Source organism: Eumetopias jubatus, unplaced genomic scaffold, assembly GCF_037043125.1.
Source record: "Eumetopias jubatus isolate StellerSeaLion01/CBP00866 unplaced genomic scaffold, mEumJub1_p1.0 scaffold_3, whole genome shotgun sequence".
Classification (NCBI taxonomy): Eukaryota; Metazoa; Chordata; class Mammalia; order Carnivora; family Otariidae; genus Eumetopias; species Eumetopias jubatus.
In genome coordinates this window covers 123,368,600-123,385,777 of record NW_028274809.1, presented here as the reverse complement: position 1 = coordinate 123,385,777, position 17,178 = coordinate 123,368,600, and the positions used below count along the sequence as shown (strand labels likewise).

The window sequence follows — 17,178 nt, the reverse complement described above, 5'->3', positions numbered from 1 at the left end:
AGATTTTTAACAAACTATGTGAATCAACATATGAATAGATTTATGAGCTTACGAATTATAACAATGCCTCACACAGTAAAAAGCAGAAAAGAAAATCTGTTAAAACAGCAGTTCATAAAAACATTGCCCCAAATGATCAAGATAGGGGCCAACCTAAACAGAATTGAATTTGAAGCTGCCCATATCAACGGCTTTGACCAACAAAAATGACCACATGACAATACATTTTGCTGCACGTCCCTAAAGTCAACATACTAGAATGTAATTTAATCTATGAAGGGAAGGGAATTCTAGGCATCATTTCTTAAAATTGAGTATCAACAACGTGATAGGTGTGGACAGAAAGCCAAACCGCAACTTTACGTTCAGCTGACAATGGGTGCCTGTGATGAACAAAGTGCTGGAGAAACAGACGAAGAGTGCATAATATGGAATATATTTATATAGGTTACAAAGCATATGATCATATATTGTTCTATGCACAACAGTGTAGAACCATTGGAAAGGCAGAAATCAAAAATGAAAGAAAGCTCCACCAAGTTGAGATTTACAAAAGGTTGGGAAGGTTTTAAAGGACAGGCTGGATTGTAGCAATAGAGGTGGGGGAAGGACACTACCAGCAAAAGAAACAACCAGGAGCTCGAAGGTAGGAGAGTACAAGGTCCAGGTGGATTGGAAAATACGCGAGCAGTAGAAGGGGAAGCAGAGAGAAATGTGCCTTAATAGGGAGGGCCCTGAAGGCCAGGTGAGGATTGTGGAGTTAATTTGGACGAAAACATAATTAAGTGGAAAGTTTTTAAGCAGTGGAGTTTTATGCATTGGGAAAATACTAAATACTGGTTTTTAAAATGATCTAAAATAAACAGCCAACATCTGTTGATCATCTACAGTGTTTTAAGCAATTTACATACTAGGCTCAGCTCTTTCTATATATGAGCTCATTTAAACTCACAACTTCCCTCAAAGGGGAGTATTACCCATTTTATAGGAGCAGTTGAGGCTCAGAGAGGTTAATTCACTTGGTCCAAGGTGACACAGCTAGTTAGTGCCAGGGCCAGGATTTTAAAATACAGGGTCTGGTTCCAAACTCTCCTCTCTGAACCACAAAATAGCAAATGCCAGAACTAGAGTTGGGGCCAATACAAATGGAAAAAAAAAATGATTCAAAGTATTGTGAGATAGATGTTATAGAATTTAATGTGAGGAAAGAGCTAGAAGGGGGAATCTCAGACTCCTAGAATTGGAGCCAGTGTGGGAAGTCGGAGTGAGTGGGGAAATTGGAAAGAGGCATGCTCTAGCGAGCAGGCAGGTGAACTTGAGAAACTGGTGAGTGGTGGGGTCCAGGAGAGAGCCTAAGGCTGAAAGGGAAGTTTAGGGTCATTTATGTAGAGATGGAGGTTAAGACTCAACATGCCGTCGCCTAGGTCTCTAAGAGAGCAGAGAAGCAAAAAGCCGACTGGGAACTGAATTATGGGGAAAGAAGGAATATCCACTAAAGAAGACACATCAGTAGAGATGAGAGATAAAAGCTGTTTCAAGTAGACGCTGATTCTTTTCTTTCCAACAGTTACCTAATTCTGATTTGTGTTACCAGGATGGTCACTTGTTGATAACAATGGAGATGCCTTTACTTCAAGGCTATGCTAAATGTGCGTGACTTACGTACGTATCTATAGCACAGCACACTCTATATAGTATATTTCCTTATAGGGAACAGTTTCTAGAGTAATGAGGTCTGAATTTTTCAAAATGATCGAATCTTTGAGTCCTTTATTAGCAAATTTCCTCTTTTAACAAACTGGGGCTTTTATTTCTAATTACAGAAGATATATAAATTGTAGAAAACTGGGGAAATACTGAAGTGTGTAAGGAGAAAACAAAGATAACCTTTCACCAGAAATAAACACTATTACCATTTTTTAGTATATCCTTCCATTCTTTTTTGGATTTACATACACACTTTTTTCCAAACCAGGGATCTTTCGTAAGATATTGTGAATATTTCTCCATGGCATTGAATTTAGTATTCATAACAACTGGATAGTGGCACCATGGTAATCTGTCATAAGGGTGGATCAGAACTTATTTCACCAAACCCCTGTCATTGGGTATGTAGGTTGTTTCCACATTGCAGATAATGCTGCAGTTAATATTGTTAAACCTTTGCGCTTTTTACTTCTTTCTGATGGTTTTCTAAATATTTCCTAGAAGTGAAATCACTGGTCAAATACCATGAATGTTTCCAAATCAGTTCCATTTCTGAGTGTGGGATCAATTTGCTGGGAGTACTGATGTTGGAATATGCTAAATTGGGTTATCTCCTTCCTACTTCCTTATTCCCATTCTTGCAAGGCAAAAGAAAACCTTAGAACAAAGATCAATAGCAACCTTTCAGAAAAAACATACATGTATTTTTGTCATTTTTTTTTTTAATTAACATCTTCATGAGCAACAGGTATGGGTCAGCAATCACCTGCTATTTAGCCCCACAAGCCACTCTGGGCACTCAGTGGTTTTTTTAAACAAAAAGGCCTGGTACCTGGCTGGGGAGATGAGACCATCTTTCCAACCAGTCCAGCTCCTGATTGGCAGAGGGACTCCTGTGCTTCTGGCCTCTGACTTTCATTAGAGGCAAATCCAAGGTGGGGAATCTCACCCAGGTGAGGATGATATTTATCAGGTCTGCTAGGATGGCTCATCTAGGCCTTGGTGATGTGCAGGCATCTTCTTTGCATTTCCCAGAGGCCTCTGGCCTGAGCACTAATTTTCGTCTTGGGTCTCCCTGGCAGAGCAAAGTTCTCCCCTTTCCTGTCTCCAGAGTCTTTCTCTGGGCTTGGGACAGTCCCACAGTCTTGGCGCCAACCTCGTTTGCTGTGCTGGGGGGGGCTCTGGCTGCAGGTCGTGGATGCTGGGCACGTCTCGCGATCTGCCCCTCTCTTCAGTCCTGTTCAGTCAGCCTGCAGCACCTGCACTTAGCATTTAGAGCGGCTGGTACCCTTGTTGGGAAACAGGGCTCATTTACTATAGCTCTAATGCAGTGTTTTGCAAACTGTGGGGTCCATTGGTGGGCCGGCAAGTAAATTTAGGATTTTAGGGGAAAAAACCAGTCTCTACCACAGTAGTGGTAGTCATTGTCTCATGAAACCTTTTCACAGATGTTGTATATACAAACTGTATTGGTCCTATCCAAAAACCTTGAAAGCCAAGGCTGTAAACCCAAGTCAGGATTCCCATGAGGTTATGAGGTATACTTGGGTGGGAAAATGTGATCTTTTTAAAAATTTTATTAGCTAAGCTAATAACTGGAAGGTCATGGGGCTTAATGGAGAAAACTTTAGCTTTGGGGTCAGAACTGGGTCAATATTGTCGCTTTCTCACTTACCTGTGTGACCTTAGGCAATTTAAGGGATCTCTCTGAGCTTCCTTGTCATTATTTATAAAAAACCAATAAGCATCTTGACCTGTAGGATCACTGTGGAGGATTAAATGAAATGATCTATGTATAGTGCTCAGCACATAGGAGACATGTGATAAATAAAGCTTATTTTTCTAGTCTTTCGTCTGGGCTATAAGACCTCATCCTCTGCAGCACAGTCAGAATCCTCATTCCTCAGCAAGAGTACATGCTACCTATGACATCACCAAAAATGGTTCTGTTTCTCACCCAAGGGACCCCTCTGCTTCAGTTTCCTGCTCTCTGTGTTCCCTGTCATGATAGTGTTTCTATGAAAGGACCTCTGATCAAGAAAATTTCAGCGGCGCCTGGGTGGTTCAGTCGTTAAGCGTCTGCCTTCGGCTCGGGTCATGATCCCAGGGTCCTGGGATCGAGCCGCGCATCGGGCTCCCTGCTCAGCGGGAAGCCTGCTTCTCCCTCTCCCACTCCCCCTGCTTGTGTTCCCTCTCTCACTGTGTCTCTCTCTCTCTCAAATAAATAAAATCTTAAAAAAAAAAAAAAAGAAAATTTCAGAATCACAGCTCATAGCCATAAAATAATAATGACCCTACTCGGGACTTGCAAGCTCAAGTGTCTAGCCCTGTAGATGGGCCAGGCAGGTAGCATGCATGAGTGGATGAGAAGTCAAGTAGAAAGCTTAGGCAGTGGTGTTGGGATTGTGGCCCAACTATAGGACAAACACCCCTTTGAGGGAGGCAGCCACAATTCATGCTGCAAGATTGTCGCCCTATCGAAGTGTGGATACAAGCCTATCAGATCTCTGATTTTTCAAAAGAAGCCAAATATCTGGATTTCTTTAATGTGGAAAAAATCCAACTTTTAAAAACACTGTGTTGGCCAAATGAAACGTCGGTGCATCAGATAAGGCCAGAGGCCTGCCAGTTTGCACTCCGACCTAACTTTTATGGTTCAGCTGGCTTATTGCAGTCACCCGGGCTCTCAAGAAAAACCTCCCAGGGTACCCCTGGGAAGTGCTCTTAAGATTATTTTGTAGCAAAAATACACTGTAAGCGCATAATCTATTAACTCCAATAATAGATGAAATTTTCACCTACTGAAGGTAGTGTTCTGTCATCCCCTTCTCTGTTTGTTAGTTAACCAAAACCACTCCTAAAACATTTATTCCTTTTTTTAAAAAATAGCTTTCTTGAGCTATAACTCACATACAATTCAGTGATTTTTGGTATATTCACAGGGTTATGCAACCATTACTATAATGTGATTTCAGAACATTTTTGTCCCCATAACCATTAGCAGTCTCTCCCCTTCCCTTCACCTCCCAGCTCCTGGCTACCACTAATCTTCTTTCTATCTTTATAAATTTCTGCATTCTGGATGTTTCATGTGGATGGAGTCATACAAAATGTGGCCTTTTGTCACTGGCTTTTTTCACTTAGCCTCATGTTTCCAAGTTTCATCCATGTTGCAGCAAGAATCAGTCCTTCCTTCCCCTCTGTCGCCGATAATACCCAGCCGCATAGATTACCACATTTCATCTATCCCCTCATCAGTTAAGGGGCCTTTGGGTTGTTTCTACTTTTTGATTATTACAAATAAGGCTGCTATGAACATTCATGTGCGAGTTTTTGTGTGGACATGTTTTTGCTTCTCTTGGATGCATACCTAGGAGTGGGAATTGCGGGGTCATATGGTAATGCTATGTTTAACCTTTGGAAGGACGGTCAGACTGTTTTCCGAAGCAGCTGCCCCATTTTGTACACTCACAGCCATGTATGACGTTTCCAATTTCCCCACATCCTCACCCACACTTGCTGTCGTCCCTCTTTTTGCTTATAGCCATCTTTGGTAGGTGTGCTAAAATATTTATTCTTAAGGTTTATAGCACTTTCAATACAGCAGCTGAATTTGGTCTGTCGATGTGGTTCTTGAGATCAACACCTCCAACAGTGATATTTTTTTAATTTAGATCATTTTATATAAAGTTTTACTAATAAATTTTCCCCTCCCCAGGTATACCATTATTTTACTAGGCAGAGAACAGGCATCTTATTATGAAAAGGTATGATATCTCTTCCTTATTCACCAGTGAAATATTGCAATTCTAGAGATATTATTGGTATACATCAGCTTCGGGACTGTTTCCTCTGCCTCGGCCCTCAGTGCAGCCCACAGCTGAAGCCACTGTGTGTCCATCTGCAAGCCACATTCAGACAAAACTCAGACTGGGGGCATAAGTACTTAAGCACTCTGGACCAGGTTCCCCTTCTCCGCACACTGACAAATATAACACCACCTCTCTGCCCTCCACCTATGGTCTTGCTTTGTGCCTATCCTGTACCACCCTTTCAGTTAGATAAGGTATCACTAGTTCTAAGTAAGAGTTGGGGAAACGGAGCACAGACCTTAGGGGCTATCCAGAAGTCCCTGCGTTGGGGGATTGGGAGGCTTGGAACTCAGTGTCTTAGGTTGTAGTCCAGACTTCACAAACCTGTCTCTTCTTTTCCTGAATTCCTCTCTCCTTTATTTTCAGCACACTTGGGGGAAAAAAAAAAGGTTTTAAGTATGTATGATCCATAGTATGGTTGACCTCATCAGACAATTTGGTTTACTGTTTCTGCTCCTTTCAGAACCTGGCCCTTTTTGAGAAGGAGAGAGAAGAGAATTCACATAGCTTGACTTTAGGACTCATTGCATTAGGGAGGAATCAGTATCCTTCAGCCAAAGACTTAACAGCCCCATCTGCATTTTATATTTTTTTTACATTAGTGTTAAGTTTCAAAGGTCTGTTAGAAGCAACCTTTGGGTAGACATTCTTGCCGTTTTCTGTGATAAATTCTTATTTGTCTTGCCATAGTTCACTGTATCCAACAAGGAATAACCTTGGCCTAGTTGGAAACTGCTAAATGCTAAAAATGTATGTGTTTGTCTAAGTTCGAGATCCCCTCCAGCCCCTCAACCCCATCTTCCCCTCTTTAAGTTATAGGAATGAGATGCAATTGGCATCTATCCTCAACTTAGTATCCTAACATTTACTTACTACTTATTATTCTATTTTCCTGCCTTCTGATTTAGAGAGACCCAAATGCTTATCTCCAAAGATGGAAGAGGAAGATTAAAACAATAATTTGCAGTAAGTACTCTTTCAGCTGTTAATTCATTTATTCAACAGCCTTTATTTAGTGCTTGCTAGATACCAGGCACCCTGCTGGGTGCTTGGGATACAAAGATAAGCTAGGGTCGCTGCCTTTCAGGGATGCAGTGCCATAGGACAAGCAGACACATAACTGGATAAGTACACTTGTGAGCACGGTAATTAATGTACAGAATATTATGGGATCACAGAAGAGAAGCATTTCACCTATCCTAGAGGAGATGGAGGCAGGCTTCAGGATGGGTGTAAACTATGTTAATGAAAATCTATAATTCAGTTAGCTAAATCGGGTAGGGAGAGAATGTTCAGGCTTTTTGAATTAGTTATCTTTGTAATTTAGAATAAAATACCCGATAACTCTAAAGTAAAATATATGCCAATTTCTGGCCAACGACTCATGTTGAAGAAGGAAGGGGTCTAACATCATGAATACATGAATATCAAGGTTGCAGAACTAGAGCTAGAAGTTTGTAAGGTTTATTTAAAAGTTTCCTTCCTTTTTATGCTTTTCCCTGCCTAAATCACGGAAAAACAAATATGAGAAATGCTGTGCCTATAAGTGGAGCTTTTTATTTTCTTCTCTCCGACATGGCCTCTGTTATACTTGGGAATGTATAAAGGCCTGGATGAAAATTAGTGTTGTTTGAGTCTAGGATTTAAAAAAAAAAAACTTAATTAGATTTGCAACCACTGCCCTCATATAAAATTAAAATAATCAAGAAAAACTCAAGTTTAATTGCACTTGATGTTTTCTAAGTCATGGGTTTGAAGGGATCAGCATGACATAATTTGAAACCTTTGAAAAAAAAGTTTAATCTTTACAACAACCCTGTGATCACTTCCATTTTATAGCTGAGAGACTTGAAGCACAAAGTGGTTAAAAAAACCTAAGATTATACAGCTAAGTAGCAGAGCTGGGATTTGAACTCAGGTCTGTTTAAATCTAGTGCCTATTACTCACCATACCATTCTGCTTAAATAGAAACCTGTGTTGGGTCCATTGCTTTCCCATGGATCTGTGACCGTGAACTTAGCCTGGTAGGAGTAAGCTGTTATAGAAAACTGGTAAAAGTGTGTGGTTGGGACAGTGCAAATCCAACATTGCTCCTGAAAAATATTGATGGTGCTGTCTTCAAATAATAGTCAAATTTCGATATTGTGGATGCCATTTAAAATGTCAAAAATTTTTACGAATATTTTGCAATATAGGCACTGAGACTGTAAAGCAGAATTAAAGTAAATGTCTAGATTTGAATAGAGCACAAAATTTGATTCATAGAGAAAGTAGACAAGAGTAAATATGTGTGAAAATAACAATATAAAAGTTACCTTTAGATGTTTACTTTTAAAATACTGCATGTACATTATACTAGTTTATGTATTCTTTAATATTATACTCATTTTCACATGCAGGTGTCGTGTACTATCTGTTCAACGAGGCTATAATCCCTGAGACCAGTCATGTATTTTTTTAAAAAAGGAGTAAGCATTAAAACCATTGGTCAGGAAAGGTTATCTAAGCCTATTCTCAAACAGCTTAATAAATGGGAGCAAATACATTTGGTTATGGATGCTTTGAGTGGATATAATAAATGAAATTAACATAATAAAATGGTTTATTTTAACTTTGATCTATTACACTGGGAGAAATTGGCTGGTGGATTTAGAAGTGTATAAACACACCATTAGAGAGTGAAAAAGGGGAAGTCTGTTATAACTGAATAGGGGTGTGGTCTGCTTAGGCTAAGGAGGAATAGATAATAGTTTCATAAAAGACTGATGGAGCTATAGTCTTCAGAACTGGCCATTATAGCTAGTACCTTTTCTTTTCAGACATAATAAGTATGTCTATTAATACCAGCCAGCTTGGTGAGTTAGAGAAACCACAGCCTGTGGATTTGGGCATATGCACTCTCTGCCTGCATCTAATCCTCCGGGTAACAATAGACCTACAACTGCTGTAATCCTAGAGCAGTTACATGGATGCACTAAGTGGTGTGATGGGAGGGAAAGATAGCATCACAAGGATTCGTTTGATTATAACAGTAATCCACACCCAGTCAAATAAAATAGCCAAACAGTTAAAAATGTGGTCTCTAATGAACTTGCTAATTCTAGCAGGCCCTCACAAACATTTCCTGCTAGAGTACCCCATATCGAGACGAAGTAGCTGTGCTTTAATTACATGGAATAATTATTTGATTTCCAGGAAGTTAAGACAGTGCTTTGTATTTAAATAAAAAGTTCTAGACATGCTGTGAAACTCGATCAAACCAAGAAAAAGAGTGAAACTGAATGCCTGTACAGTGAGTCAAGATTTCAGCTGCTCAGCAAGCTTGACGTTGCAGCTTATGAGCCCAGAAAAGGGGTATTTTAAAACCGGCTGACTGGATCATGTCACTTTGTTATAGGAAAAGCCCTGCCTTTCCAGAGATCTAAAGTGTAATGCAACCATATGCTGTTGAGGGGCTCGAATCTTGGCTGCCTTCGCCCCTCTGCACTAGCCGATACCCCAATTTTCAGGGGACGTGATCTCATACTGTCGCCCTCACTTTTGAAGGTCTGTTAAAATTCTGGGGCCTCTTATCTCAGTGGCTTTGGAAGTGAGTTTGGGGTAAGAAGGGGGGGGGAGGCCTGTGAGTGTCTCTTTTGCCTGAGGAGTTGGAGACACTTGTGGAAAAGTCAGGCCCTTTTCGCTCCGGCGGCCGCTCCGGTGTGGGGCTGGCTTGGGTTAGACACATGCACACATACACCATAGAGCTCTGCTTTCCCGTAGCAGCTGCTGCCTCTGCCTCTGCCTCTCCCGCCTCAGCCTCTTTGCCCGGCATACACACACATTCAGATTTGCGCGCTGTTTCAATCCTTGATGACGTGTCCCCGGAGACAGCCAATAGCAAACGGGCTCTGGTCAGGACAATGGGAGGTATCGGGCCAATGAGCGGGCCCCGTGAGTTGGCGGTAGCCAATAGGAGCCGCGCTGGCTGGAGAGTAATGTTACAGAGCGGAGAGAGTGAGGAGGCTGCGTCTGGCTCCCGCTCTCACAGCCATTGCAGTACATTGAGCTCCATAGAGACAGCGCCGGGGCAAGTGAGAGCCAGACGGGCACTGGGCGACTCTGTGCCTCGCTGAGGGTGAGTCTGGGGCAGCGCCGCGGCGGGGAGAGCGCCTCCGGCAGCTCTCCACCCCGCGCGGTGGCCGGATCCCCGCGGCCGGGAGCCGGCGGGTCAGGATCCACACAAAGGCAAATGAGGGGGGACCGTGGGGGGAACTGCGCACGGAGCGAGCCTCTTCTCGGGCGCCGGGAGCCCTGCCCCGCGCCGGAACCCCGGCCCACAGGCTGCCTGAGGTTCTGCGAACCCCGAGCCCCGCGAGTTTCCACCCCCGGCGGCGTCCGCGCTGACTGGCGCAAAAAAAAATTTTTTTAATTAAAAAAATTTTTTTAACGTGTTTTCGGCCCCCGGGCCGAGTGTTCGGGCTGCCGGCGTGCGCGGGGGGCGGCGGGCGGCGGGGCCGGCGGCGGGAGGGCAGGCGGGCGGGCAGGCGGGCAGGCGGCGGCGCTTCCACGGGCTGCATTGGCCGCCGCAGAGAGCCGGGCGCCGGCGGCGAGCGAACGCGGGCGGGCGGGCGCTGCGGGCGAGGCGGCGCGGTGGGCCGGGGGCGGCGGCGCGGGGCCGGGCCCGCCGGCCTGTGCCCGGGCGCGGCGGCGGCGGCGGCGGCGGCGGCTCGGCGGCGGGGGGAGCGGCGCCGCTGCGCTCGCTGGAACATGGCTGACTCGGCCCGGCGCTGCTGGCTGGAGAGAAAACAAGGCGGGCGGGAGCGGGCGGGGGAGCTGGGCGCAGCAGTTCCGAGGCAACTTTTTTTTTCCTCTCTTCCCAGCCCCGCGTTCTCCGTGCGGGGGCGGCCGGGGCGCGCGGGCCCGCGCGGAGGGGGACGTGGAGCGGCGGGCCGGTGGGCGCCTCCCGGGGCGGCCCCCTCCCCCGCGGGTCGGGAGGGGGAGGGTCCGGGTCCGCGCGCCCCCCGCCCCTCCCCCCCGGCTGTAATGGCCGAGTGTGTGCGCCAGAGCGCGGCGCGCACCCCGCCCGCCTGCGCTCACACTCACACACACACACACTCTCTCTCACACACACACACACACACACACACACAAAGGGAAGGAGCCATATTCTCGCTCGCGCTCGCCCTCGCGGCGGCGGCGGCGGCGGCGCAGGCGGGGAAGACGCGCAGCGGCCATTCCGTGCGCGCCGGCCCCGGCGGCCGCGGGCGGAGCCAGCCCCCATTTCGAGCGGGGCTTCTCCCTCCGCGGAGCTGACAAAATGGGGGAGGCCTGCGGGGCCTGCGCCGGCGGGCGGGCGAGCGCACGTGGCGGCCCCGGCGCGGGCGGGCCGGGGCCTGGAGGCCGGGCCGCGGCCCCGCGTTTCCTCGGCCGCCCCGCCGCCACCGAAGTTCTGGGGGTGGGGGCCGAGTGGCGGGAAGGTGTGCGGAGCCCGCCTCGCGCGGCGCCCCGACTTTCACAAATTAAAAAAAAAAATACTCCCCTGGTTGGGGGGGGGGCAGGCAGAGCAACCAGCAGGAGTGGCTTTTGTCCCTCATCCTTGTTTACTCGAAGAAACTTCAGACCGGACGTGTTTAGTCAGAACTGAAATACATCTCGGGGCCAAACCGATAGGAAACGAGGCTGCCTCGCGGTGGCAGCCGTACAAATACCACCGCCACCCCCCAGCCTGGGTCCGAGCGCTGGAGCTTTCTACTCCTCCCTCCTCCCAGCAAAGTTTTGTGCAGAGAGAGTATTTTTAAAGTCCTCATTGGGAAAACTTCAGGTAGATGGTGATTTAGGCCCATAATTTGGAAAAAGTGTACTCACTTGGGCTCTTACCTATTTATTCCTTATGTGGTGCAGATCCACCAACCGGCAGCATTAGTTTTGTGGTCTTTGGTTTTGTTGATTAAAAATGGTTTTGTACATTTAAAAAGTTTTTAAATGAGGTATTCGTTCAGAGCAGATCCAGGCAGATGAGAAACGAGTACTGTATGAGTGTCTATACTTTTTTGAGCTCACTGAAGGACCGTTTGGGGTTTTCTTTTTTTGTCTTTTGGGTTTTTTTGCTTGGCATAGCCTCTTCTAGGAATTGGCTATCCCTGCCATTTTCTTGTTTAGTATCATAGGAGGGTAATGTCATTACCGTTAAATAACCAATGCTTGGGTTTTCATTCACTCCCCATGAAGTTAAAGTGCTATAATTTCATTGCTAACATCAAACATTTACTTTATCTCTTTTTAGAAAATAATTAAACATGGGCAAAGGAGATCCTAAGAAGCCGAGAGGCAAAATGTCATCATATGCATTCTTTGTGCAAACTTGCCGAGAGGAGCACAAGAAGAAGCACCCAGATGCTTCAGTCAACTTCTCAGAGTTTTCTAAGAAGTGCTCAGAAAGGTGGAAGGTAAGGGGGCTTGAAACATACTAAGGAGGTAATTTTTTAAAAGTTGAATCCAAATTAAGATTTTAAAAAAGCCTAGGTGCCATTTGTATTTTAGTCATTTTAATACTTTGAGGACAATTTATTAAAATTCATTGTTGACTTAAGTTTACAAATAATTCTTTTGTAGACCATGTCTGCTAAAGAGAAAGGAAAATTTGAAGACATGGCAAAGGCGGACAAGGCCCGTTATGAAAGAGAAATGAAAACTTATATCCCCCCTAAAGGGGAAACAAAAAAGAAGTTCAAGGATCCCAATGCACCCAAGAGGCCTCCGTAAGTATCTTGCCTGTTTTTATTTTCAAGGAGGGTTTTGCAGTAGAATCAGATAGAAATTTAGCAAGCTACCATGTGGGTTTGGAGTGTATGATCAGAGTTTCTTAGCTGGCAAGTGGCTCACATTGGTATATTTTGAATATTGTAAGTAAAATTCCTATTGAATGGGAGGCTTAGCCAGAGCATTTGAATTAGACACTTGCCTCCTTCACTTAATGTATCTCCTAAAGGTAACTTTGAGAAATACCAACGATCTGAAATACTTAAAAGAGTGATTTGCAGAATTGTTTTTGGACCTCTAGCATTTAGCAGTAGTACATCTTCAACTAGTAGTACCATAAGTTTTTAGCTGTAAGTTAAGCTTTGGTTATGAAGGTTATTTAGCATATAACATCTGTACCCTGTCCAGTATCTGGTAGAAATTAGAAGGGACTTTTATATAATAGTACAATACACATTTGATAGTAAACTTAAAATCCTAAAATTAAATTTCTCTTTTTAGTTCGGCCTTTTTCTTGTTTTGTTCTGAGTATCGCCCAAAAATCAAAGGAGAACATCCCGGCCTATCCATTGGTGATGTTGCAAAGAAACTGGGAGAGATGTGGAATAACACTGCTGCAGATGACAAGCAGCCTTATGAAAAGAAGGCTGCTAAGCTGAAGGAAAAATATGAAAAGGTAAGAAGTATGGATTTGCTCAGTGTAATGATGAAAGGATATGCCAGATGTTAAATTGTACTTGGTACCTCATCTCAGTTTCCTATATTCTTGGGGTTTTCTAAGAGTTTGGGGTGTTAATGCAGTTTTTAGATTAACAGCTACATTCAGTGTGCCATTGGCTGGCTATAGCCTTAATTCTTTTCCATCATTCAGAGTGTATAGAAGATCAAATAAATTGTTAATTTTTTTTTAACTTGGGTGCAAGGCCATACACTTAAGCTGGTATTGTTATTCTCTAATACCTCCACATTTGTGAGAATTTTGGTAGTCACTTTGAGTCAAATGATTACTTACCTTAAATGACCAGTCACATTATAAAAATAGTCTGGGCAAAGTAATAAAGACTATCCTCCTTAAACGTACCCTGAAACGTTTGTGTTGACTCCTTAGCTAACCAAAGAAAAAAAAAATCCCAACTTCGTTAAAAAAAAGTTCTAAGTCTGTTGATCTGTGAAAGTTGATAAAGAAAAAGCTGTGGCTCCTATACTTTGAATTGGAATATGAAGTTGAATTTTAACTTATTTAGGCATCTGGAAAAATGTTGGTTTCTAGATGTTCTTAACCTAATTGCACGCTTAATGGCAAATCACCCTTTTTTTTTTTTTTAAAGACAAAATTTTCTACTATGCATTAGGGTCTGGGATAAACCTGTAGAATGTTGTTTTGCATTCAGAAGGTGGCAGTGTCTACCCTTTAATCAAAGTCTCTACATTCTAGTTTTAATAAACTAAAGTTAGGATGTGGTACATAATTGTACTTCAGTGAGGCATAACACTGCAAATATTAAACCGTGTTATTCTGTAAGTTATGGATTATTAATTGCAGTTATCTCCCAGTGTTTTTATATGCATTCAGTCATTTATGCAGTCGGGGTGAGTCTATAGATACGTTGTATTTTCGTGTAATTGGGATCTTGATGTTTTCATCAAGTTTTGGTCAAGTTCAGTGTTACTTTTATTTCTCCCTTTACTTAACTGTTTTGTCTTTCCTTCCACTTTTCTCCTGCCGTTGTTTTGGAAGGATATTGCTGCATACCGAGCTAAAGGAAAGCCTGATGCGGCAAAAAAGGGAGTTGTCAAGGCTGAAAAGAGCAAGAAAAAGAAGGAAGAGGAGGAAGATGAGGAAGATGAAGAGGATGAGGAGGAGGAGGAAGATGAAGAAGATGAAGATGAAGAAGAAGATGATGATGATGAATAAGTTGGTTCTAGCGCAGTTTTTTTTTTTCTTGTCTATAAAGCATTTAACCCCCCTGTACACAACTCACTCCTTTTAAAGAAAAAAATTGAAATGTAAGGCTGTGTAAGATTTGTTTTTAAACTGTACAGTGTCTTTTTTTGTATAGTTAACACACTACCGAATGTGTCTTTAGATAGCCCTGTCCTGGTGGTATTTTCAATAGCCACTAACCTTGCCTGGTACAGTATGGGGGTTGTAAATTGGCATGGAAATTTAAAGCAGGTTCTTGTTGGTGCACAGCACAAATTAGTTATATATGGGGATGGTAGTTTTTCATCTTCAGTTGTCTCTGATGCAGCTTCTACGAAATAATTGTTGTTCTGTTAACTGAATACCACTCTGTAATTGCAAAAAAAAAAAAAGTTGCAGCTGTTTTGTTGACATTCTGAATGCTTCTAAGTAAATACAATTTTTTTTATTAGTATTGTTGTCCTTTTCATAGGTCTGAAATTTTTCTTCTTGAGGGGAAGCTAGTCTTTTGCTTTTGCCCATTTTGGATCACATGGATTATTACAGTGTTTATCTTTTCATATAGTTAGCTGATAAAAAGCTTTTGTCTGCACCCTGCATACTCATGATGAGGGTAATAAAAGTTGAATTGAGACAGTTTTCATCCATAACTGAAACTCAAATCTTGATCGATTGATACCAGATCTCACATAGCCCAGTCACATTTATAAAGTGAAGAGTAACCAGTCTATTCACAGCATGGGAGTAGTAGAATCAAACATTTTGAAAAGTCTGTCCTTGAAGGACTAAGAGAAAAGTATGTTCTAATCTTTACATGAGGACTCTACATTCTTTAACTCCCATTACCATGTAATGGCAGTTATATTTGCAGTTCCCACATTAAAGAAGACCTGAGAATGTATCCCCAAAAGCGTGAGCTTAAAATACAAGACTGCCATATTAAATTTTTTTGTTGACATTAGTCCCAGCAAAGGCTCTGGAAAAACATGCTGGCTGTAAATGTCTTCTCCTATTTATCTGAATATGGATTTCTTAGGAAACTTGACTTTCCATTGAAGGTATTTTTGATTAATTGGGCCAACTTCTAAAATGTATGCCACATTTAAAATCAGGTATATTTTCCTATATTATAGTTTGTTCCTTTATAAAAGTCAAATAGACCTAAGGGAAGAAGACACATAAAACTTTGTATTTCAGTATGAGTTATCTGATTTGAATTTGATTTTTCTTTACAAAACCCTAACTCATTCATTAGAGTCATGTTTATCTACTTAACAGTTTAGGGAACAATTTGGCAATTTTGTGGTTTTTTTGAGATTATCGTTCTCTTAAAGTGCCAGTGTTTTAAAATAGCGTTCTTGTAATTTTACACGCTTTTGTGATGGAGTGCTGTTTTGTTATATAATTTTGACTTGGATTCTTTCCATTTGCATTTGTTTATGTAATTTCAGGAGGAATACTGAACATCTGAGTCCTGGATGATACTAATAAACTAATAATTGCAGAGGTTTTAAATATTAGTTAAATGGCTTTCACTTAAGATTTCAAGATTTTGTTATATACATACTTTAATCTTTCCAGTAGTAACTCTTAGCAGCACCATTTAAACAAGTGTAAGGTCTGGCAAAGTTTTTCTCTTTAAAAATATTTATGTTTATAAATAGGTTCATGATCTGATAAAAAGTTTTGTCAGTGTTCTCAGGGGTTGCTATGTATGTAAATGCAGAAAAATTAAGTTTACTTTCAGAATGTTGGGTTAAACAAGATAGTTTTTCAAAGCAAGGCACATGCAGTTAAAGTGATTATAAATCTAAATTTATCAGTTTTGTAAGTTAGATGGAGGACCTCAGAAAGGCTGTGATTATAAAAAAATCATGAAAGTTTTTAGTCAACAGGAACAAGTTAGTATCCTTACATGAATGTTTCTGCTTACAGCTATAGCATGACAACTGTCAACATCTGTTGCTAGTAAGTGATCCAATTAAAAGTGAATTCTGCCTCAAGGAAACTCTTGTAATTTCAGTGGGTGTGTCATGACAACTACCAGTTTCTTAAGATGTTGAGAATAGGAACAAAAAAAACTTTTTGTTAACTGGCTTCAGATCTTGACAAAAAGACAAAAACTCTTCAATCTGGTGGAGCTAATACAGTTCTGTTTAGTGTTTCAGCAGTATCCCTAGGGCTTGAAATTTTAGGTAGTTTAGTGTAAAGCCTTGGTATAATTGGGATGATTTGTAAAGTTAACGTGTAGGAACAATTTTAATGTTTAGAGATGGTTACAGCACTATGGGTATGAAGATTTTCTTAATAGGAAAACCAGTATAAATTTTAGTATTAGAATTGGGGCACTCAAAAAGTCAGTATGGATTAAAACGTAACTAAATTCATCTCCGTTCCCTAACTTTTCCCATGTAAAGGTTGGGCAGGTTAGTTGCTGTCATTGTTGCAGTCATCTGTCAAGGTGTTAATACTTGCCATGTTTATTAATTTTCTTAGAGTGAAATCTGAAAAAGGAAATCTTTGTGTCCTGTGCGCCACAGGGATGAAAAAATATTTGTGTGACAGTGCCATTTGACAGATAATTACCCTCATTGCCTAGAGAATTGTAAGTGCTGCCCAGATGTTAGGGTAGCAACTAGCTATATTGAAAACTACACTGGAGAGACAACACAGCGGTTTCTTGAATGAAAAATGTGGCCAACTCCCTTGCTTGGCATCACATAATCTATGATGAAAGTTCAGATATAGGTCAGCTTGGTACAACACACCTGAAAGGGCCTGAAATAGCTCTTTTTCAGTACCGGCCAGGCACTTTCTGCATATGATGGTATCACTACAAATGCACATAGATCAAATACGGCCTACATCTTGGCATTACCTGTTATTCAAGTGTGAACCATTGGCTAGTTATTAGGGTACTTTATCAGTAAGAG

At 42.3% G+C, this 17,178-nt stretch overlaps 1 protein-coding gene across 1 annotated transcript; it reads left to right on the top strand.

The window, feature by feature from the left end:
* The first annotated feature begins 9,553 nt into the window (after positions 1-9,553).
* On the top strand, positions 9,554-15,760 carry HMGB1 (high mobility group box 1). The gene is made up of 5 exons (XM_088021788.1): positions 9,554-9,697; positions 11,846-12,008; positions 12,175-12,320; positions 12,823-12,997; positions 14,060-15,760. Exons 2-5 carry the CDS (start codon positions 11,859-11,861, stop codon positions 14,234-14,236), a joined length of 648 nt encoding a protein of 215 aa, XP_087877914.1. The 5' UTR covers positions 9,554-9,697; positions 11,846-11,858; the 3' UTR covers positions 14,237-15,760.
* Positions 15,761-17,178: the final 1,418 nt, after the last annotated feature.